Source organism: Cricetulus griseus, chromosome X (genome assembly GCF_003668045.3).
Source record: "Cricetulus griseus strain 17A/GY chromosome X, alternate assembly CriGri-PICRH-1.0, whole genome shotgun sequence".
Lineage (NCBI taxonomy): Eukaryota > Metazoa > Chordata > Mammalia > Rodentia > Cricetidae > Cricetulus > Cricetulus griseus.
Genome location: NC_048604.1, coordinates 118,276,608 through 118,299,362, shown reverse-complemented (window position 1 = coordinate 118,299,362; position 22,755 = coordinate 118,276,608). Strand labels below are relative to the sequence as shown.

Sequence of the window (22,755 nt, the reverse complement as noted above, 5' to 3'; positions counted from 1 at the left end):
GTTCACTAAGGCCTCAGCAGAGTATCATTTCAAAGGTTCTTCCTCAGACAGCTTCACCAAGCCATACAATCACATCTCCAAAGCTTTCAGCTGTGTTCTGGCTCTGTTCTGACTCCTTCCCATGTCTGGGAGTTGAGCAGCCCTCAAGCTAGCCTTTGTTCTCACTCTGACTGCTCTCTTGAAATAGAAGGTAGTCAGTGATCTTGTATCCCTAAACCAGTCCCAATGTGATTTCACTTGCCTGGAAGAGGCCAGTGCCCATGTGTCAGAGCCCAGACAAAGTGGCTGGAGGCTCTTTAGCAGCTCTGATTTTAGTTGTATGTGAACATAGAAACTGCTGGCAAGGTTCTGAGGCACATCCTTCAGAGGTAATTTTTTTTTTTTTTAGTTTTTTATTTTTTATGTATTTGAATTACAAACAAGATTGAATTACATGGCGATCCAGAAGTAATTTTTATAAAGTACCTCACTGCTTCTCCCCCAGACTCTTTTCATCACAGCACTGCTCTTGGGTTGCCTTGCTTCTGACCTGGCTACTTATGCTTAGTAAGTGCAACTTGCTGGTGCTTGTGTCTTTTTCCAAGAGTACTAGACTCTTTCTACCGCAGAAATTTATGTATTATTCCTGGCATTTTTTTTTTAGGTTTCTTTCCTCTGTATTTGGTTCTCTTCCTGACCTTTTTAAAAATACAGGGCAGCCCAGCAAAACCCAGTATGAATGCCTCTGTAGCCAGAGTGGGGCTGTGACAGATGTTTACTCAGACGAAGATGCTGTGCCACATCTTGCCCAGCAGATGTCACAGGAGTGCTTAGTGTTGTTATCTTGCTTAGAACTAGGAGATACATTAACCATGGAGTAGTTTTAAAGGGGGGAGAGCGAGAGAGCAAGCAATGAGAGTAAGAGAAGAGAGAGAGGGCAAGAGAGCAAGAGAGAGCAAAGAGAAGAGGGTGAGAAGAGAGCAAAAGAAAGCATAAGTGGGCAGGGTCTGTCTTTTAAAGGGGTCCTTTACACCTGTGTGCAGACTTAGTTCCCATGGAACCCTGGGCTGACCAGGGTACTGCCTGAGTGCATTCTGCCAGGTAAGAGGGCCAGCGTAATGCCTGAACCTTTCACTTAGTAGTAGTGGTGGTAGTAGTAGTAGTAGTAGTAGTAGTAGTAGCAGTAGTAGCAGCAGCAGCAGCAGCAGGAGCAGCAGGAGGAGGAGCAGCAGTAGCAGCAGCAGCAGCAGCAGTGTTTATTGTGGGACCCTTTTGTTACATTGTTGATCTTTCCTGGACTTGATATTGGACAAAGAGTGACTGAGATGGGCTGGATATGAGCCACACTAGTGTCATAATGACAATTGATGAGATGTGATCTGTTATTACCTTCATCCTAAATAAATCATCTGTTAGTTGCTTCTCCAAGGATCGTTTTGGTCACTGAAAAATGTGACACTGTAGCCTATTAAACATTCTGATTTGCTGAGAGTTGTATGTACCTGTAGCATTTCATACTGGATATGAAATTTCCAACTGGTAAAAGGATTAGACGTGGGTAGATTAAGGAAAAGTTAGCATGTTCTAGGAACTTGAGAACAATTTATCACTTTGTAAAAACTATAGGAATTCTTTACTTTTTGTTGTTGTTGGTGTTTATATCTTGGGGGGGGGTGCTTGAGACAGGGTCAACAGCCCTGGATGTCCTAAAATTTGCTCTGTAGAGCAGGCTGGCCTCAAATCAGAGACCCTCCTGCCTCTGTTTCCCAAGTGCTGGTATTAAAGGCATGGGTTACCACCACCCAGCTAGTGTTGTTTATTTCTAAATCAAATGTCTGGTGGTGCCTCTCCAAATCCTTGAGGTGGGGAAATTTTGAGGCAGTTTCTCACTAATCTTGACTGTCCTGGACTCCCTCTATATATCTCAACTCACAGAGATCTTCCTGTCTGTCTTTCTGAGAGTGCTAGATTAAAGACTTGTGCCACTGCAGCCTTAAACTTTTTTCTCCCACTTATTTAGTGCGCTTGTAAGTATCATAGGACATGTGAAGATCAGAGGACAACTAGTTGGAGTTAGTTCTCCTTTCACCTTATGGGTCCTGGTAATTAAACTCAAGCTATCAGTCTTGGTGTCTTAGAGCAGTTGCGAGGAGGTACTAAAGACTTGAAAAAATTGGTATGCTGGTAATTAATATGTAATTTACTTATTTTCTTTATTTTTTGAGACAAGGTCTTTCTAAATAGCTCTGGCCTGGAATTCATATGTAGATTAGTTTGTCTTTAAACTTATAGAAAGCCACCTGCCTCTGCCTCCTCAGTGCTGGCATTATAGGCGTGTGCTACCACATCTGGCTAGTTAGCATTTACCAAATTATGCATTTAAGATTTTTTTAAAATTTTTGCCCTTTGGTGCTCAGAGGCATTCAGAATGGTTCAACATTTGGCATACTGTTGTGGGCTTTCCTACAATACAGCCTCAAACAAAACTAGGCTGTCTTGAACCCCTGGCAATAGGATTGCTTACCTTTGTACCAAGAAGGCTTAGAAAGCACCAAAATCTGCAAGTGGTGTATGCCCATTGTGCTGTGAAATTAAAGTTCTTGAGATTTTGCTCAACCAAAGAAACAAATGGATGAAAACCATCCTGAGTGAGGTAACCCATACACAGAAAGAAAAACATGTTATATACTCACTAATATATGGATATTAGACATAGAGCAAGTGATAAGTAGCCTACAATCCATACCTCCAAAGAAGCTAGGATCTAATAGGACCCTAAGAGGGACATACATGCTTCCTCAGAGCAGGTGAAAGGCACAAGATCTCCTGAAGATTGGGGAAGGAGGAAGTAGGTAGGAGAAAGTTCCGGGGAGAAAAGGAGGGTATAAGAGAATTAGTTAGATTGATGAGGGGGAAGAATAGTTGAGGGCAATAAAAAGACACCTTAATAGAGGCATAAATTATAGGTTTAAAGAGAAATATGTCACTAGGCAAAAGTCCAGTATTCCACAAGAATAATCCAAACTGACACTCTAAGAAATAGTGGAAGGCTACCTTCAATATCCTTACCCTATAATGTGATTGATGGCTACACTATATGCCATCTTATAGCCTTCATCAAGTAGCTGATAGAAGCAGAATATATGCAAAGCTAAATGATTACCTGATCCCCTGGAATCCAGGCCCTATGGTAATTCCATGAGTGCAGTGAACATAACAGGACAGAACACACTTTCCTCATTGAGGAGCGGAAAATCATTGTGGAAGTGTTGAAGGCACAAGCACAGAATCAGAGAGGAATCAATATGAAGGTTTTTTAGGTAATTAAATGTTTTTCTATATTTTCTATATGTGATCAATACCTCAATTTTATATTAAAAAAACAAAGCTAGGAAGGTGTAAACTTTGCCAAATATATACCACTCCTGTGTGTATGCATGCACACATGTGTGGGTGTCTGTGTGTTGCTGGAGGAAGTGTGCTGCCATGGAAGCTATATCACCAGCTACATGTACTACTTTTTGTCTGGTGCTAAAGAAGGTTAAAGAGGTTAAACTAACGGGAATTTAAAGGTTCACTGTGATTTCATGGATATTAACATAAAGGATACAAACCTGTGGCAGATAAAATGAACAAAGGATACTGTGAGAGACAGAAGCAGTGGTGTTGAAGCAGGTGAAAAATGAGGGTTTTACTGTTTTTCAAACACTTGCAAGTCAACGTTCATGACCTCATATTTTGCATGATTGATGTGTATTTTGGATAATTCCATATCTAAATGATTCCTATTTGCCAATCACTGAAGTGGCAATGTCGGTTTAATGACATAAAGCCAGACTTAATACTCTCTGTGGCTGACTAGCATGCCAACATTAACTTTTCTTTTTTTTTTTTCAGCCATTTCCAAAGCAGCCAGGGACTTCCGGCGCTTACCCTCTTACTTCACCCCCTACATCCTATCACAACACAATTAATCAGTCCCCCTCTATGATACACACACAGTCTCCAGGTAAGATATAACTTCTCTTTCATGTTTACCTTGCAATTCCAAAACACACATACCAAGACCTGCACATGTGGCCTCACACTTCAGTTTCCTTTTCTAGTCTCTGGCTAAATTATTGCCTGCTTTCATTGGAGTAGTATTGGGACATTCACATTTGTGATGGTTTCAGAGCACTTTATAAGATTTGTTTCAAGTGCCTAAAGCCAGACTTGTAGCACCACTCCCAGGGTTGCTACTAATCTCATGGTCTGTATTAGAAGGTGACAGTTGTAGGCCTGGGGCTGAATCTTACCCACTGCCTATCTTAAGTAAATGAACAAATTGGAACAAAGCCATATCAGCTTATGTGATATTCATGGCTGCACCTTTTCACTCTTTTTGTTTTGTTTCCCAGGCTAGCCTTAAACTCAGTATGTAGCCAAAGATAGACTTGAGGTCATGATCTTTCTACCTTCTCCTCCCTAGTGCTGGGCTTACAGGGGTACACTACCATTCCTGACTTGTTTGTTATTTCTGTCCTTCATTACTGCTCCATTTGTCAAGATTTGGTAGTTGTGACAGTGATCTGTTCTCCAGTTCCTGGAGTCAGGCACTTCACACCTTATTTGTCCTGACAGAATGGTTTGCTGGACTGTCCTATGCACTGTATGTGCATGGCATACCAAGTTTTAAATTTTAGCTGAATTATTCTGTGGAATTTCTTTACCATGACTTGAAACAGGGAGCTTGGGTACCAGCCCCTGGCTCCGACTTACCATCTAGCAAATGACACAGGTATCAGATTTCTTAAGGGGAAAAACCTACCTTCTAGGTTCCATAGTTAAATCAATATAATGAAAAATTAAAACAAAACTGTTTTATCACAAAAGATGCATGGTGTAATATTACATGTAACATATAAGAAATTAAATAATTTGCCAGGCCTGGTGGTATAAGCCTGTAATCTCAACTATTTGGGAGGCTGAAACAATAGTATCAAAAAATTCAAGACCTCATAAGCAGAAAAATACAGAAAGGGTTGGGGCATAGTTCAGTGGTTAAGTGCTTGCATAGAATACATGAGGCCCTGGATTCAATTCTTGCTAGTACAAGAAGTTGAAAATTGTAAAGTAAATGTGTTTGTTGAATTTATTACTAAAAACCTCAGGATTAGGGGATGTCCCTTATTGGTGAAGCATTTGTCTAGCATGTGTGAGAGCTTGGGTTCCATCCTTACATCATAGACACACACGCACGCACGCACGGGCACGCGCAATCCAGCTAGTAAGCTGAGCATCTTCAAATGATAAGAACATCCTTTAGTTGACTAATTATTAAATCTTATGTGGGTTTCTTTTTCTTTATAAGTTACTCTTCTAAAATCCCTTAATGCAGATAGATATACATGTATAAGTGTTGCATACATAATAAGAAATGTGCATAATCCTGCGGAACCTTTTAATCTGATGAAAGATGAAGGCTTGTTTAGCCCACTTATTCCATTTTTAACTGAGAATAGCATAAAATACTTTGAGTGAAATAAATCACATAGTGTTTAGTCTGGAACCTGGCCTGTACATGCACCTCTCTGACCAACCCATTGCAATCTGCCTTGGTTCCAGTTTAGACTACTTGATAGTCCAACTGCCATTGCTCAGCCAGTCTCATCTTGGCAGCTTCTTCCTCTGCTGCATGCCTCTCTCACAGCCATTCAGATTATTCTTCAAGTTATTACAATAGCAGGTGTTTTGTTTTACAGAGTAGTCCTAGGGGAAGAAAGCAGGCAGCCAGATCCTTGATTTTTCTTTTACAAAAGTCTTTCAATTTCCTAATTTTTTGGAGACAGTGTGTGTATGGTTCTTCTGCTTAGACTCCCCAATCATCTTCACCTGCAATTCCTCGTGTGTTGAGCCTTTAAAAGGGGTCATTTAGGCTTTTGAAAGAATGTTTGGTAAAGGACTGGCCATTTCTGCCCTGGAGATGCTTCTTTGCCTGCCTTCTTCACCTTGCCATGGGTCCAGATGAGAACTGAAGGATGGGTTGGAGCAGGCCAGCTGCAAGAACACAGACTAGGTGGGTATTCCAGGCAGACCACATTATGTGTGTGGAGCCTGAGGTCCCAGAGGCCACTGTCCTGAATGGCCAGAGCATTAAGGAGCAGGGTTTTTCCCAAAAGTTTGGTCCTTACTGGATTGGCCATCCATATTTGGAGACACAAAGGTGCTCAGTTTTCTTAACAGAAAGGAGCTGCTTTCAAAACTACAGAGGGAAGTTCTCTTAACTATGGTTGTAAAAGTCCTGAAGATTTCCAAGGGGAGACTTCTCCAGGGGAGTGTGTCTCTAGGAAGAGTAAAGATTGTTGCATAGGAGGAAGGGGAAAATAAATTTTGAATGATTATATTAGTAGACAATATTGGCATATTGCTATGAATATGCCAAGCCCTATTCTAAGCACTTTACTCAGTTAATTATCACAACAAACTTATTGCATAGGTCCCATTATTATTCTCATTTTATGGAGAAAAACCGAGGCACAGAGAAGTTAATTCACTTGTCAGATCATACAGCTAAATAGGTAAATATAATACATAAAGACTAACCAAGTTGATTGATTATGGAGTATGAGATACTGCTTAAGTATTGCAGAACATAAAAAATGAAATTATCCTATATTGTAGTAAAGAGTTTGAAACCTGCTGAATAGTAATGTAGCAAATATTTATATGTTGAGTTTATTCTAGTTTTAATAGCTGTAGTTCTCCCTTTCAAAACCCTCAAAATTAAAATCAGTCCCATGGCTTTGTGTGTCTGTCTCCCAACTTTTGTATGTAATTTAGACCTCACTCTGGAATTATTCACTTCCACCTAATATTTAGTGGCTTGCCAAAACTTGCTATGGCTAAAACTAAGTTGCCACTTTCCTAGTCTTGAGTCCTGATCCTTGCATAGACACCCTAGTTCAGAAAGGGACAACCCTTCTGTCATGTTAAGCAGGCTATAGCTATCAGAATGTGCAAAACACTTTTTGCTTTTACACCTACATTGAGTTATTTACCAAATACTGTTGACTATCCTTTGTTTTCAACCCCAAATTCAAGCACCTTGCAGCACCTCGACTCAACCTTCAGTCACCCTTGCAGCTAGTACGAGCCACCAGAGTGCTCCTCCTAGGACAGAAGTTAATCAATGGCTTCTACTCCAGATGTTACTGGTTGCCTATCATCCAAAATAAACCATATATCCTTAGAGCCTACAAGTCCATGTGCAATCTGGAACTCACCTCTCAACTCTGTCATCCTCTCTTATGCCACCCTTGTTTACTCTTTTCCAGCACCGTGGCTCCCGCCCTGTCACACAAACTTTCCCTTCTTTGGGGCCTTTAGATAGGCTCTTCTGTTTTGCCTGGATTATCTTATTTCTTGTGCTATGTCCTGCACTTTCTTCCTGTCTTGTTCATGTGTCCCTTTAGAATCTTGACCTCTGCCACCACAAAGAATTGCTCTTTTACTTTGCACTGGTTTTTTCCATAGCACTTGTCATAACCTTATATAGAATATATGCTCCTTGAGGGCAGAAATTGTCTCTTGTGTTAACTATGTCTTCCATGCCTAGAACAGTGCTTGGCAAAAAATTGATAAAGTCACCTACTTGTTGACTAAATACATGGCTAAAAAGTGTATTGGACACAATTTCTTTTTAGTTAGTGTATGAGAGTTACAACATGGACCCGTGGACTTGAGCTCTGTTGGAATAGTAAAGTCTTTCCAATTTTCCTTCATGCTATTTATGGGACCTTTTCTGCTTGTCTCAGTAGTCTCTAGGGAGATTTTTGTAACCTGTGGTCCTTGGACAGGACATGATATGTGTCCTGCAAGATCATCTGTAATTATTTTCCTTTATTAGGAAATCTGCATGCTGCCAGCTCCCCCAGTGGGGCTTTGAGAGCCCCATCACCAGCGTCCTTTGTTCCAACTCCTCCCCCATCCTCGCATGGAATCTCAATAGGACCAGGGGCCAGTTTTGCTAGTCCACATGGTGAGTCCATACACAGAAATCGCTGTAGCATTTAGAGCTTGGTGTGAAAGTAAGTTTTGTTAAATATTAGTGCTTATTTATTGAGAAATAGCAAAAATATGACTTGGCAAAAAAAGGGACATTTTTTCATAGTTTTTCCACACAAAGGCACTGATTGGTTGGTCTGTGCCTGTCTTCTCTTTCCTTGCTCTGCTTTGTCCTGTCTGTCACCTGCTGCCTGCTTACTGGCTTTCCTATATCTTTCTGTGCTTGCTCTCCAGCTATTGGCTTGTCCACCCCTCGGATACCTCCCCCAATCTTGGTACTTTACCATATATGAATTGTTTTGAATCTTCAATTTTTAACATAAAAAATGATTTTGAATGGATGCAAATAAAGATCAGGTGGAGGTAGTCAGTGAAATGTCCCCTTTGTGTTTGTTGTTTTGTTTTTTATATAAGACCAAACTGTATAGCCCAGGCTGGCCTCTTAAGTCATAGCAACAGAAACACCCCATCCCCACTTCCAGTTTACCAAGTGCTGGGATTAACAGCATTGGGCAGGGCGCCTGGCTCAAATGTTTCCTTTTCATTTCACCAGCCACCTCATGTGTCCTCTCAGAGGCATTTTATATCACTGATTTCAGTTATATTCTTTAAGATTTATTTATTTTATTTTTATGTGTATGAGATGATACTCTGTGTGTGTGTGTGTGTGTGTGTGTGTGTGTGTGTGTGTGTGTGTGTGTGTGTGTGTGTGTGTGTGTGTGTGCGCGCGCGCGCGCGCGCGCGCGCCCGCTGTGTGGATTCTTGATACCTCTGGAGGTCAGAAAAGGGCATCAGATCCCCTGGAATTGGTATTGCAGGTGTTTATGAGCCACTGGTCTATGCTGGGAACCAAACCAAGGATCCTTGGCAAGAACAAGTGTTCTTAACCACTGAGCCATCTCTCCAGTATCTGATTTCTGACCTATTCTTGCAGACCTGTTTTACACACACACACACACACACACACACACACACACACACACACACACACACACACCCACCCACCCTCTTCTGTCTTCCCTGTACCACATAGCAGACAGCATATTATACATACTGTTCAATTAAACATCATGAACACCATGCCACATCAGAACATAAAGAAGTTCCTCAGTCTTTCAACTGTTTTTTAGCTAGGACTTTACTTTTTTCTAATACTGTTGTGTTTGATCATTTGTCAGTAAAAAAACTCTCCATCATCATACTACATGGCTTCATAGTATCCCTTGTCTGGGTATACCATAACTTAACTATTCTTCTGTATTATATATATTTTGAATGTTTCCATTTTTATTTCACAATTCAAAATGGTGCCCTATGTACTCAAATCCATGATGATCCCCTTAGGTAAGTTCCTAAAAATGTAATTGAGGTTGAACCACATTTGAGAAATTCTAAAGCTTTTGCAACATAGGGCAAATTGCAACATAGGCCATACCAATTTCCTGTAGCATCATGGGGGGAATGTCTGTTGTCCTGCAACATTATCAACATGGGATTCTAAGATGTTCTAAAAAAAAAAAGAAAGAAAAGAAAGAAAGAAAGAAAGAAAGAAAGAAAGAAAGAAAAGAGAAAGGAAGAAAACAAGAGTCAGAAAGAGAAAGAAAAAACCTTGGCCATTTTGCTAGGTGAAAAAATGGTGTTTTACTGTTGGATATGCATTTCTTGACTATTACTTAAATTTCACTTATTTAATTCAAACTTCCTTTTAGAATGCCCATTTGTCTTTAGTGTCTCTTATTTTATTCCAACCATTTTATATACATTGCCTACTTTCTTGTTCTGTCTTACTTATTTGTAAGACTCTTTTTTATAAGTCAAGACCATCTATTCACTAAAATAGATGGTGTAAATATTTTATCAGTGTGTCATTTGGTGGCAAAGGGTGACACAGTATGTCAAAGGTATCTTTGTGGTGAAGTTTAAAATAACAGATTGTTAAGGGAGCCACTGCTTTCAAAACTTAATTCTTAGTTCTATTTCTTAGTCAGTGTGGCCTCTGCTGAATAAAAAAATTGTGTAGTTTCCCTTTCTCATCCTTATCTCAGTAGAAAGGAAAATAATTTGCCAGGGCTGGTCTTCCTTTCAGTGGAACTTGATGTTTCTTTACATGTTCAGAAGCCTGTCTGAAGGTAAACTTTATCCTTTTGGGGGCTTTTCAGTTTTTTGTCTTTAATCTAGGCTTAAAGTACACAAACTTGATGGGTGGTGGTGGTGGCACACACCTCTAATCACAGCACTTGGAAGGCAGAGACAGGCAGATCTGAGAGGCCAGCCTGGTCTACAAAGTGAGTGCCAGGACATGCTCCAAAGCTACACAGAGAAACCCTGTTTGGGGCGGGGTACACAAACTCTAGCTGGGGGCATAGTGGCACATGCATCCCGGCACTCTGGAAGCAGAGGCAAGTGGATTTCCATGAGTGCAAGACCATCCTGGCCTACATAGTAAGTTCCAGTCTAACCTGTGCTATGTGAAGACACCCTGTCTCAAACAAACAAACAAACAAACAAACAAACAAACAAACACAAACTACACAAAATAGAGACTTAGGGTTAACATCTTAAGAAACATCAAGCTTTAGTGAAAGACAACTAAAACGGCTCACTAAGGCTATGACTATTGTCACATACTCTGTCGACATTAAAATACATATTTTGAGAACCATCTGTTTGTTTTTTACTCCAGGGACCCTTGACCCTAGTTCTCCATACACTATGGTGTCACCAAGTGGACGAGCAGGAAACTGGCCCGGGTCTCCTCAAGTGTCTGGACCCTCGCCAGCAGCCCGATTGCCTGGAATGTCACCAGCCAACCCATCTCTACATTCTCCTATTCCAGATGCTTCTCATTCCCCTCGAGCTGGCACAAGTGAGTATTGCCAGCATTATGTTGTTCTTCTAAGGCATTACCAATAAATGACGTCTACCATTTTTCCCTGGCATTTGAAAGTCACATTGTATTTCTCAAATGAGGATTGCTAAACCTTAAACTTGTTTTCCTTTGGAAACCACTTCGCAATATTAATTAGCAAAGTTAGGAAAAATGTAATAAGAAAAAGGATTGTCTCCTTCAGAAGTCTTGGGAAGTGAGTCCCAGCACCTCCCTTATGACTGTTAATGTTTGTCTGCAGTATTGAACCTTAAAAGATACCTTAAGTTAACCAACAAAGCTATAGAAATCAAGAAAATATACATATATACATACATACATACATACATGTTTACTTTTGTTGAGTAACTTCTGGTGCTTAAAAAAACAGTGCAATGTTAGCTCACAATTCTGTACTTTGACAGAGTCCTTTCCTCTGAGCTTACTCATTTGTCTGTTGTAGGTTGCCTAACATAGCTTCAGCTGACATGGCTTCTGTGTGCTCTGTGTGGTCTCCCACTTGATCATGGCTTGTTTACACAGTGGGTCAAGGTTCCAGGAATGTACTTGGTAGTCCTGTAACTAGTTCAGCCTCCATCCCTTCCACACAATCTGTTGGCAAAAGCAGGTAATGAGGCCAAGCAGATTCCAGGTTGAGAAGCAGATTCTACTTCTTTGATGAAGTCCTTACAAGGTTACATTGTAGGGGCCTGGATACAATCAGGAGAATCATGGTAGCTGATTTTGTTATCTGAGAACTGACATAAGATTCCTTAATGAGGAGGAATAATTACAGGAGTCCCAATTACATCTTCTATGATGAAGACAAAAAAGGCAATAATGGAATATTATGTATTTGCAAATGAAGCTACCTGTTTTCCTTCCCAAAAGGTTCCCAGACAATGCCAACCAACATGCCTCCACCTCGCAAACTACCTCAGCGCTCCTGGGCAGCATCCATACCCACCATCCTCACTCATAGTGCCTTGAACATCTTACTGCTACCCTCTCCAACACCAGGGCTTGTGCCTGGCCTGGCAGGCAGTTATCTTTGCTCCCCACTTGAGAGATTCCTTGGATCTGTCATCATGAGACGACACCTTCAAAGAATTATTCAACAGGAAACGGTACGAGTGCTATTCGACTTTCTAAATGGCCGTTGTCAAAGGCAGAATAAGATCTTTGTGAGGGTTACTTTTTCACCTTCTTAACCATCTTGTTGGAATTTGGCTTCATTTCCTTGTCTCACATTAAAGATGAATCCCATCTGGTGTTAGTTTAGACTGTTTTACAGTTTACTAGATAATGTGGCTAACCGGGACCTGGGAGCAGGTTACCACATTGCAGAGAACCAGTAGTGCACACAGGGTCTGACCTTGCACATACAAATGACTGTTCTCTGGAATGTCTTTGTAAGCTGACTGACTTTGAAGCTGAGTCTTCATTAAATCTACATGTTGATTGTAGGTGTTAGTGTTCATTAAAAAAAAAGTACATGAGCAATTACATTTGTTTAAAAGCCTTGTAGAAACAGACATCTAGCGTATCTTAAGGTGATAACCTTCAGAGATGGGTCATCATTGAGTTGTACAGTCTGGCTGCTAGGTTTGCTGGCATGTGCTCCAATGGAGATATCTACTTGACAGGTATCACTTGTGGGCATTTGAGGTGCTCCATGCAAAGACCTTAGGATAATATCTTGGTATTCAGTGTGTTCTTAATTTATAGTTATCATTATTCTCAGTATCTATATGTGTTAATGAAGTAGTCAAGCTGGTAACTATTGATAATATATACTATACAGTTGCCTGAAAGCCATTTCACAATCTTTATAGTCATACCTTAAAAAAGAATGTAAAAAGTATTCTAAGAAATTATTGGCTTGTTTGGATTCTATAAAATAGTGGGTTTCATTTTTTCTTCTTTAATTTTAATTGTATTTTATTTGTGTGTGTGTGTGTGTGTGTGTGTGTGTGTGTGTGTGTGTGTGTGTTCGCCTTCATGACTGTACTATTTGCACATGGAGGCCAAAGAAGGCATCAAATCACTTAGAGATGTGATCCACCATGTGGGTTCTGGGAATTGAACCTACATCCTCTAGAAGAGCAGCTCCTATTTTGATGTTTTCAATACACTGTGATCAAACTCTGTCTGTTTGCCTTCTCTTGTTACTGTATCCCTTCCTGATACTAAGATACATTAAGTAAATTAGCATTCAGCTTGGAGATGATGAGAGCTCTGTTGCAGCCTGAGTTCTACTCATTGTTCCTCTAGTGTTGGGCTCTGTGACTCATCTGGCTGACCTGGACCAGTTTAGTTGTTTTTCTATTGTGACAGTTCTGTCAGCGATGTTTGTGTTCTCCTGCTGATTTGCTTCATCCTTGTTTTGCAGTTGCAGCTGATCAATTCCAACGAGCCTGGAGTAATCATGTTCAAGACAGATGCCCTGAAATGCAGAGTAGCCCTTAGTCCCAAAACCAACCAGACCCTACAGCTAAAAGTGACACCTGAAAATGCAGGGCAGTGGAAAGCTGATGAGCTTCAAGTTTTGGAGAAATTCTTTGAAACAAGAGTATGTGTTTCCTAATCCATGCTTGTAATTTAGTCAGTGAACCAGAGGAATTGTAGAATGAAATATAAGGTGATTTCTTTCTCTTCCCTATAGGTTGCAGGACCTCCATTTAAAGCCAACACACTTATAGCCTTCACTAAACTATTGGGAGCACCAACACACATCCTCCGTGACTGTGTGCATATTATGAAGTTGGAGCTGGTGAGTTACTGAGAAACAAAAGTTTTTCTAATGCAGAGCAGTGTTTTTTCTGTCTTACTTATTTTGTACATTGTTTCATTTTTTTCTCTTAGAATTTATTAGTTTTTTTTTTAATAGGCTGGCCTCAAACTCATAGATATCGACCTGCCTTTGGCTCCTAGGAAAGGAATTAAAGGATTAAATTGAATTAAATTCTTAATTTTGACTTAAAATTTGTCTGTGACAATACAAATGCTGTGTCTTTTGAATTCAGGACAAAGTGATAGAGTGAGGAATTGCCCAGCCATTCTCTGTCCAAAGCAGAGTTCCCAGTAACTAACTACTCTTTGAAGAGTTGGTCTGATGAGAGGAACAAATGTCTTGCTGCTATATTGTTATGTACTTGTATCTATTTTTATTGTGAAATATTATGTATTTATTTATTTCTAATCTGATTCCCCACCTTTGTTGGTCATAGAATTTGTGTCCCATGAATAGCTGTGATTTCTCAAGGGTTGAGTCACAAAGAGCAGATGCTAACTGGGAAGCAGCCATCTTTAGAGCTCTGAAAATCTATTCTTGTTCACTTTGAGCCTTTGCAGGATTGCTGCTATTACCTGTACGGCTTGGTCTGCATTTGTTATTAGGTTTGTTGAGCCACCAAAAGAAAGGCCATTCGAAGAGTGGTTTAAAACAATAATAATTTATTCAGTCCTAGCTCTAAAGTGTAAAAGTCCTAAACTAAGGTGTCAGTAAGGCCATGTTCTCTCTTAAGGCTCCACAGGAGAATGTTTCATGTCTCTCTCTTGGTGATTACAAACAACCTTTGGCTTATCCCCATGTATGCTGCTTCTTCTGTCTTTTTTTTCCTCTTCTTATGAAGGATAATAACTATCCTTAACCTGATGGCCTCTTCTTTACTTGGTTATACTCGCAAAGACTATATTTTGAAGTGAGGTCATACTGAACTGGCTCTGGGAATGGGGGCTTCTTTCTTATCTTGTTCACCCATTCAATTCAACCCATAGCAACCCTCAGTATTTGCTAGTGTTTGCAATAGAAACCATTTCCAGGACATCCAGAGCTGTTGCTTAAAATGGAAGCCTGTTACACTTAGTGCATTGAGTAAATCTTGGAGATCTTTCCACATTTCAGAATATAAAGTGTCCTCTGTTTCCCCTTTTCAGCAGAGTTTTTTGGTTTCTCTGGTTGTCCTAGAACTTGCTTTATAGACCAGGCTGGCTCAAACTAACAGAGATCCACTAGCTTCTGTCTCCTGAGTGCTGGGATTAAAGGAGTGGGCCACCACCACTTGGCCTAAATACTATTTTAATGAAAGAATTAAGATGGCTAAACAGTTGCTTTCCTCCTCCCTTTCCCATTCCTATCCTGGAATTGAACATAGGGCCTTGTGTGCTCTATCATTGAGCTATGTCCATAGCTGCATAATCTTCTCCAGATTCTAACACTTTCGTATTGTAAATACAAAATATAATAATTTCTAATAGAGGATATATAGCTGTCGCTTTAATAGATCTTAGTAAATTGTCCTATGTAGAGGTGGCCCCAGTTTCTGTTCCCACAAGCACCCATAGCTGCTCAGTTACCAGTCTTTTTTTTTTTTTTCTTTTTCTCATTTTATATTTGCACCTTTGGTAGTTTTAGATATTTCTGTCTTTTTTTAAAAAAATTTACTTGTTTTTTATGGAATGTTTGCCCACATATGTGTCTGTGTGCCACCTAAGTATCCTAGGAGGCCAGAAAAGAATGTCAGATTCCCTGGGACTAGAGTTACAGATCATTGTGAGTCAAAGCCAGATCCGCTGGAAGAGGAGCCAATTAACTTAATCACTGATTCATCTCTCTAGCACCTTAAAAAAAAAAAAAAAAAACTCAATTGTGCGTTTGTCTGCATCTGAATTTGTGAATGTGAGAACAGTGCCCATGGAAGCCAAAAGAGGTCATTGCATCAATCCCCTGGAGCTGGTTGTGAGTTGTGACATGGGTGCTAGGAATTGAACTCAGGTCCTTTGCAAGAGCAACAAGTTCTCTTAACCTCTGAGCCATCTCATTTGATTTTGTGTGTATATATGTGTATCTATATGTATGCCATATGTGTGTGGGTATGAGCAGAGAACAAAAGGGAGGGCATCGGATCCTTTAAGCTGGAGTTAAAGTTAGTTGTCAGCCACCCCACATAAGTGGTAGGAAATGAACTTTATTCCTCTGGAAGAGCAGTATGCACTCTTACCTGCTGAGTCATCTCTCTAGCCCCATACTTTTTTTTTTTAAGATTTATTTATTTATTTATCTATTTATCTATCATGTATACAGTGAGTGCCAGAAGAGGGCACCAGATCACATTACATATGGTTGTGAGCCACCATGTGGTTGCTGGGAATTGAACTCAGAATCTCTGGAAGAACAGTCAGTGCTCTTAACCCCTGAGCCATCTCCTCTAGCCCCATACTTTAGGTATTTTCTTAAAATTATATTAGTTGTATTTTCTTAATCTCCCAGTTTTTTTAATCTTGATATTTATTTTTGGTGTTGATTTGATTAACCTAAAACCTCTCCCCTCATTTTTGTTCCTATTTTACTATCAGGATGGGGGAAGAAGTGTTTTTGTTGTTGTTGTGCTTTTTTTAAATGGGCTTAACATTTGACTTTTGATGGGTGGTGTTTAATCCCAGCACTCAGGAGGCAGAGACAGGCAGATCTCTGTGAGCTTGAGACCATCCTGGTCTACAGAGCAAGTTCCAGGACAAACTCTAAAGCTACAGAGAAACCAGGTTTCAACAACAACAACAAAAACACCAAAACAATAACAAAAAAAATTGGCTTTTGATGTGGTAGGCTGTAAAAGACCTTATATGTTAGAAAATATCTGTCTGCAAAAGTACCAGTAAATTATCCTTATAAACCATTACCACTGTTGGCCTAGTTTGTTTAGAGAAGCAGTTAGAAACAGGACTTTGAAACCTAAATGGACCCTCCCTAGTCAATAAGAGCCTTAAGTGTCATGTGTATCATGTGTTGGTCCTTAATTGTGGGAAGGAGCAGCAGAAGTCATAATGTCATTCAGCATTTGTGAGCATGATTAGAGCCTCACTCAAGATGTGGGACTGACAGTAGGTAGTATGCACCTGAAAAGGAAGACACTGGCTGGGATTTCTAGAAGCAGTGAATCCCTGAGCTTTGTGCAAGAGTAGATAGATGTCGCCAGTGAAGCAAGAGTAGCTAGATGTTGGAGACACTGTTGAAGCTGAAGTATTGGCCTTGGAACTGATGACTTGTCCAGGAATGAATGAGAACGTAGCACATAAATCTACTCCTTAGTTTTAGTTAGTGACTTCATATATAAATTGTCTGAATGATTGAATGTATATGAAACTCTAACTCCTCAACTCCAGACCTTATGTGATTTTAAATGTTAACGGGAGTTTTGTCATATTTCTTCCCCTTTCACAACAGTTCCCAGACCAAGCAACACAGCTAAAATGGAATGTTCAGTTTTGCCTCACTATCCCTCCCAGCGCACCACCAATTGCACCTCCTGGGACACCAGCTGTGGTGCTGAAATCCAAAATGCTATTTTTTGTAAGTATCACCTGATATCATCTGTGTGTGCAGAGTTTCTGAGGAAAAAGCCACGTGAGAGTAATAGGACAATTTTTGAATTAGCAGTTATTGCCAAATATATGCTTATATTTCTTCACTGTTAGACTTCATGGGATTCCTGGTTCCCTTAGTAACAACAGAAATTTATTCAGGTTGGTAATTGTGAGACAATCATAATGCTCAGTTTTTGTCACTTTTTTCTAATTTTTCTTATACTTACTATATCTTAATCTGAATGTAAATTATAGTGTGGCTCACAAATTGAGACCAATATTTGATTTTCTGTTTTTTTCTTTATGTGTCTACAGCTTCAACTAACTCAGAAAACATCAGTCCCTCCCCAAGAACCTGTTAGTATAATAGTTCCAATCATTTATGACATGGCTTCAGGTACCACCCAGCAGGCAGACATTCCCAGACAGCAGAACTCTTCTGTTGCTGCGCCCATGATGGTCAGCAACATTCTGAAGAGGTTTGCAGAGATGAATCCACCACGACAAGGTACATGAGCGGTAGATGGTATTTTATTGCATATATGTTATAAAAATTCCTTTGAGAGAGACCTCCCTCCCCTTTGCTCCTCTTCTCCCTCCTTCCCTACTCTGCTCCCCAATTTAGTACTAGCGCTCTGTTGCCATGGCCCTCTTAGTGTCTGCTTGTCGCTTTCTTTCTTTCTTACTGGGTCTTCATTTTTTGTCCATTTCTCTGCTGCCTGGACTTCATTTTTGTTAGCAATTTACTATTGGGACTGAGCCGGTTGCTAATGCCAGAAGCTTGTATTTATAGCACACATTGCCACAAAGCCCTAGGTTAGGATGATAGATTTTCCGTGGCTGTGAATTCCTGCCTTGCTATCAGTACTTGCCACTCTGTACATCACAAAGTTGAAATGCATGTTGGTTTCTCATACTTCATGGTTCAATCATGAATAGAATATTATTAAAAGTGTGTATCTTCTAAATGTTTTGTGAAGAATAAAAGCTGATACAAATGGCATCACTGCTTTTTGGGCTTCTTATGTAAGTGTCAGGTGGGTGCAAGTGAGCCTTTTCCCTGAGCTCTGAGACTGGACATTTCCGAAGAAACCAGAGTGTTTCTTGAAAGATAATAAGGTTGCTTCGATACTGGAGTAGCCCACACTTAACATGTGACTCCTGGCAATGCCAAATTTGGGGTTCTAAAACATGATGCTCATCAGAGAGAACTTTTCTTTGATTTTGCTCATTTCTAATACTAAGAAAATTAAATGAATGTTCACTCATGTCAAATGCTAAGGAAGTCCTCTTTAAACCTTCCTTTAGAATAGCTTGCAAAAACAATTGTGGTAAAGGAGGGAAAAGCTGTTCTCTGAAACATTTTTAGGTATCACAGTGTCAAATTTTAGGGATCCTGAGGAAAATGAGGTTTTTTTAAAGCTGTTTCCCCACATCATACCTAGGTAAGTCCTTGCTTTAGTTTCTAAGGAATACACTAGGCAGTAGAGAGCATTATGCTTTGTTACAATACTTTTACTTCTGACAATTTTCTGCTTTCATTCTCTGACCTCTCTATTCAGCTGGAAGTCCATCCTCAGGCATCAAAATTACACCTACCAGAATTCTCAAGGTAGCGGTCCAATAGAACTCTGATGATAAACACAGTACCTTCATATAGACAGGACTATTATTTTTTATGTATTATATCTTCTGTAATTTAAAAATTAGAAGGGAAATGTTTTGATCCTACTATGATCAAGCAAATTTTTCTACCTATCAATCAATAAAAGTGTCAAAGAAGTGTGTATACATGTGCCTGCTTGCGTACACAGGCAATGCACGCACATGCGCACGTGTGCACACACACCTACCTCACTTCTTTAGGAAACTGGTATGGTATTGTGGGAGTGCTTTCTTTTTTTCCTTTGTTCCTTCTTTGGCTGAACAAGCCTTTGGATTTTCTTTGTCCTTTTGTTCTGTACCTTCGTTTTCCAGTGCTTGGAGTGAAGGCTCACAGTGAGTTGCACAGAGTCACTGTGTCCTGCCCTTTGACAGAAGGCCATAATTCATACAAGGGTTTCAGTTCTCCCCCTTTCAGCTGTGGTAGTGTCAAAACAGCCTAGTGGGAAAGATCCAGTTTTGCTTTATAATATTTAAGCATTTGCAATATTTACAAGAACTAAGAGGCATAGGGGAAGTTGAGAGGATATGGTGCCTCCACAAATCTAATTTTTAGATTCTTGGTATCTAACACTTAGGGTTCCTTGCCCATCTCTCACAATGAAGAGCTTTGGAGGAAAATCCTAACTTGGTTTGATGCTTTACACCTATAATCTCAGCACTTGGAGGCTGAAGCAGGAAGATTGTAAGTTCCAAGCCAGTCTGGTTTACATAGTGAGACTGTTGTCGTGGCAACCAAAGAGGAAAGAAAAGGGGAAAAATAACTTTAAACAAACCTTTTCTCCCTTTCAAACGAAACAAAACATTTTGTATTATTTGACTTCAGTCTTAATGTATAACTTTAGAAAATGAAAATGTTCAGTTTTGTAGCTTGGTAACCACAGAGCACACAAGTTCCCATTATCGAAGAATGTTCTTTTGGACAGTATTGAAGGCATTCTTATATGGCCTTTCATGCAACATTAATAGTACATCACTGAAGTTGTAAGCAATGCATAAATATAGTTTAGAACCTGTCATTAGATCCATTCTATAGCATTCAACTCTAAAGTCAGACTTTTAAAGTCTTACCCAATGCGGCACTGTTTCTGTGCACTGAAGGCATCTCTCTCTCTCTCTCTCTCTCTCTCTCTCTCTCTCTCTCTCTCTCTCTCTCTCTCTCTCCCCCCTCCCTCTCTGTCCCTCTCCCTCTCTCTGTCCCTCTCCCTCTCTCTGTCCCTCTCCCTCTGTTTAAACTTGACACTTGCCCTAGATTCTTCCTGAGACAAAAACAAAACCCACCCCAAATATAATATGCTATCCTACACCATATTTCAGCACCTAAAATCTGAATAGTTTGAAATACCTAATCTTTTATTTCAAATTCATTACTGATTTTAACCAACCCTCCCCTCACGGGTGTGTTAACGTCTCTCCTATACTGCGAATAGCTAATGACCATTTTTCTCTGTTGCAGGTGAATGCACAATATTTGCAGCTGTTCGTGATTTAATGGCTAATCTTACACTGCCCCCTGGTGGGCGTCCATAGACACTATTGTTTTTAAACCAGGAAGGCTGACAAATGAAAAAACAACACACACAAACAGGCTGAATTCAGCCATCAGTTTTAAAAAGGAAAAGGACTTTTTTTTTAAAACCTTTAAGAGCTAAATATACTAAACTGGCAAAACTTTTCAGGGTGCACTTCTTTCATCAAAAATACCATCAATCTTTTGTATAGTGAACTTGTATAGTGTGTTTAAATGCGACACATTTCAAACTAGGTAATAAATCAGTGTCCGCTTGCCAGTGATAGATTTAATATTCTGTTTTATACTATAAAGTAATGAAAATGCCAAACTTGTTTATTTAATTGCTTTCTTATGTTTTTGGGTGTAATGGTCTTTTTTGATTTTTTTTTAAGGCAGGTCTGTCATTTTTGAATACTGTAAAACTGTGACAAACTTTATATTGAAGCTGTATTTTAATATGACCGCTTTGAATCCTTTCACAGAAATATGTTTGGGAGCTGTTAAACATATCCCAAAGAAGCAATATTTAATAAAACTAGGATATAAAAGTGACACTCACTTGTGTGTGTATAAGCTCTCTAGAGTTCTTAGGGCCTCCCTTCATCTTAAATTTGGTGGGGCCAGTCAGTTTTTTAATTACATATGTCTGAAATTTAAACAAAAACATTTTTGTTTTAAGATTAATATAGTTTCTTCAGACATTCCTAAAATGGCTGGTGATAAACATTTAGCACCTCAGTTGTTTTTCAGTATAGGATTTGGTAAAACAAAACAACTTTGTCTTTGAAAAGAGACAGTAAGTGATCAAGGATCCCAAATAATTCAATTATTCTCATTTGCGAGGAAATGGGAGCCTTTTTTTGCTAGGAAAATGTCATTTAAAGGATACTTCTGCACACGGCATTAACTAGGAAGCAAAGAACTTGAATGCTCTAGTTTGCATGAAGTTTTGGTGACATTTCTTTATCTTATTTAACTTCTTACCTTCCCCAGCACAATTGGGGTTGTTCTGAACAATCTCAATTTAATTCATTGTCTGCAAAATGATAGGATGTTTTTGCTGGACACAACCTGGTCCAGTCATTTAAAAAGTCCACAGTGGAGGGCCTGTCTAGGGTCCAGTGGAGTTTCTGGCACTGGTACCTCTCAATAGGATTTCTTTCTAGAGTACTGTACTGTTGCTTGAAGCCAGTCAGGGACTTTTTAAGCTTCAATGAATATGATCTGATTCAAATGTCTTCTGATGACTTGATGTTATTTGGAGCAGTTTTTTGTTGTTGTTTTGCTTTGTTTTTTTTTATGATAATATGTTGAGTTATCTAGTCAATGTAATATGGTCCTTGATGAAATTTTAGATGTTTGTCTGATTCCATTTTATGATTAATTGAGCTTCTATAACTACCAGATTCCAACTTTGTTCTCAACTTTGCTTGAATCTCCATTTCCAGTCAGAGTTGAGACCTTCTTTGTCTTCTGTGTTTCATTTCTGCCTTCATCTCCTGCTTTTCACCCAACTCTGCCACTATTCCAGAGTAGGTGACTAAACTTTTATTCTTCCTTTAACCTAACCCTTTTCTTCTTCTGTTTTCAGTTCTCTTCACAGTGGTAATCACATGGGTTTGGCAATCCAAGATGTCTTGATCAGGAGTCAGCCCTTTTCTATTTGGAGCTGAATCCTATCTTTCATGTAGAAATCTACATGTATATACAAGAAATGTATTTTTATCTGCAGGATGATATTGTTTCAAATAATTTTATTAATAGAATTAACTTTTCAGGTATTTTCTCTTTTAAGTGTGGTTTTGAATTGTTAATTGCATTTTTATACATGATGCATTCAATGGCTACTTTTTCCTAATTATAACTCACCTTTGAATGCATTGTGTAAATCAATTAAGATAGGATTCAATGAACAGATTTTGATTTGATGCTTATTAAAAGTAAACCAATGAATTTGAATTTTGATATTATGCTTGGTACTTGGAATTGGTATACTTTATTAAAGCTTGGAAATATTTAGCATTTGAATCGTAACTTTCATCACAAACCATGTCTTTTGCCTCTTTTGTTAACCAGGTTCAATCAAAGAAACTGGATGCCATAGTGATTTTTCTCTAGTAGGTGGTTTGGAACTTGATTTTAAGGTGTTTTCAATGTGATTTTAGTATTTACAGTAATAAATAAAATTTATACAAGTTTCAGAGAACTACCAACTCTCTAGTTAATTTTGGTGAAGATGTTTTGGGTTGTAGTCTTGGTTTAGTATTAGTTTAACCCTGAAAGAAGACAGTGGTCCTGTTTCACCCTTTTCCTTTTCCATCTG

General features: G+C 39.3%; 1 protein-coding gene across 1 annotated transcript in view; it reads left to right on the top strand.

The window, feature by feature from the left end:
- Med14 (mediator complex subunit 14) overlaps positions 1-22,460 on the top strand; it is an 84,734-nt gene extending 62,274 nt beyond the window's left edge. The window contains 9 exon segments of the mRNA XM_027433168.2: positions 3,877-3,988; positions 7,868-7,999; positions 10,709-10,891; positions 11,783-12,018; positions 13,284-13,463; positions 13,557-13,664; positions 17,118-17,243; positions 17,573-17,765; positions 20,376-22,460. Coding sequence (XP_027288969.1) covers positions 3,877-3,988; positions 7,868-7,999; positions 10,709-10,891; positions 11,783-12,018; positions 13,284-13,463; positions 13,557-13,664; positions 17,118-17,243; positions 17,573-17,765; positions 20,376-20,449 — 1,344 coding nt within the window. The 3' untranslated portion in view covers positions 20,450-22,460.
- Positions 22,461-22,755: the final 295 nt, after the last annotated feature.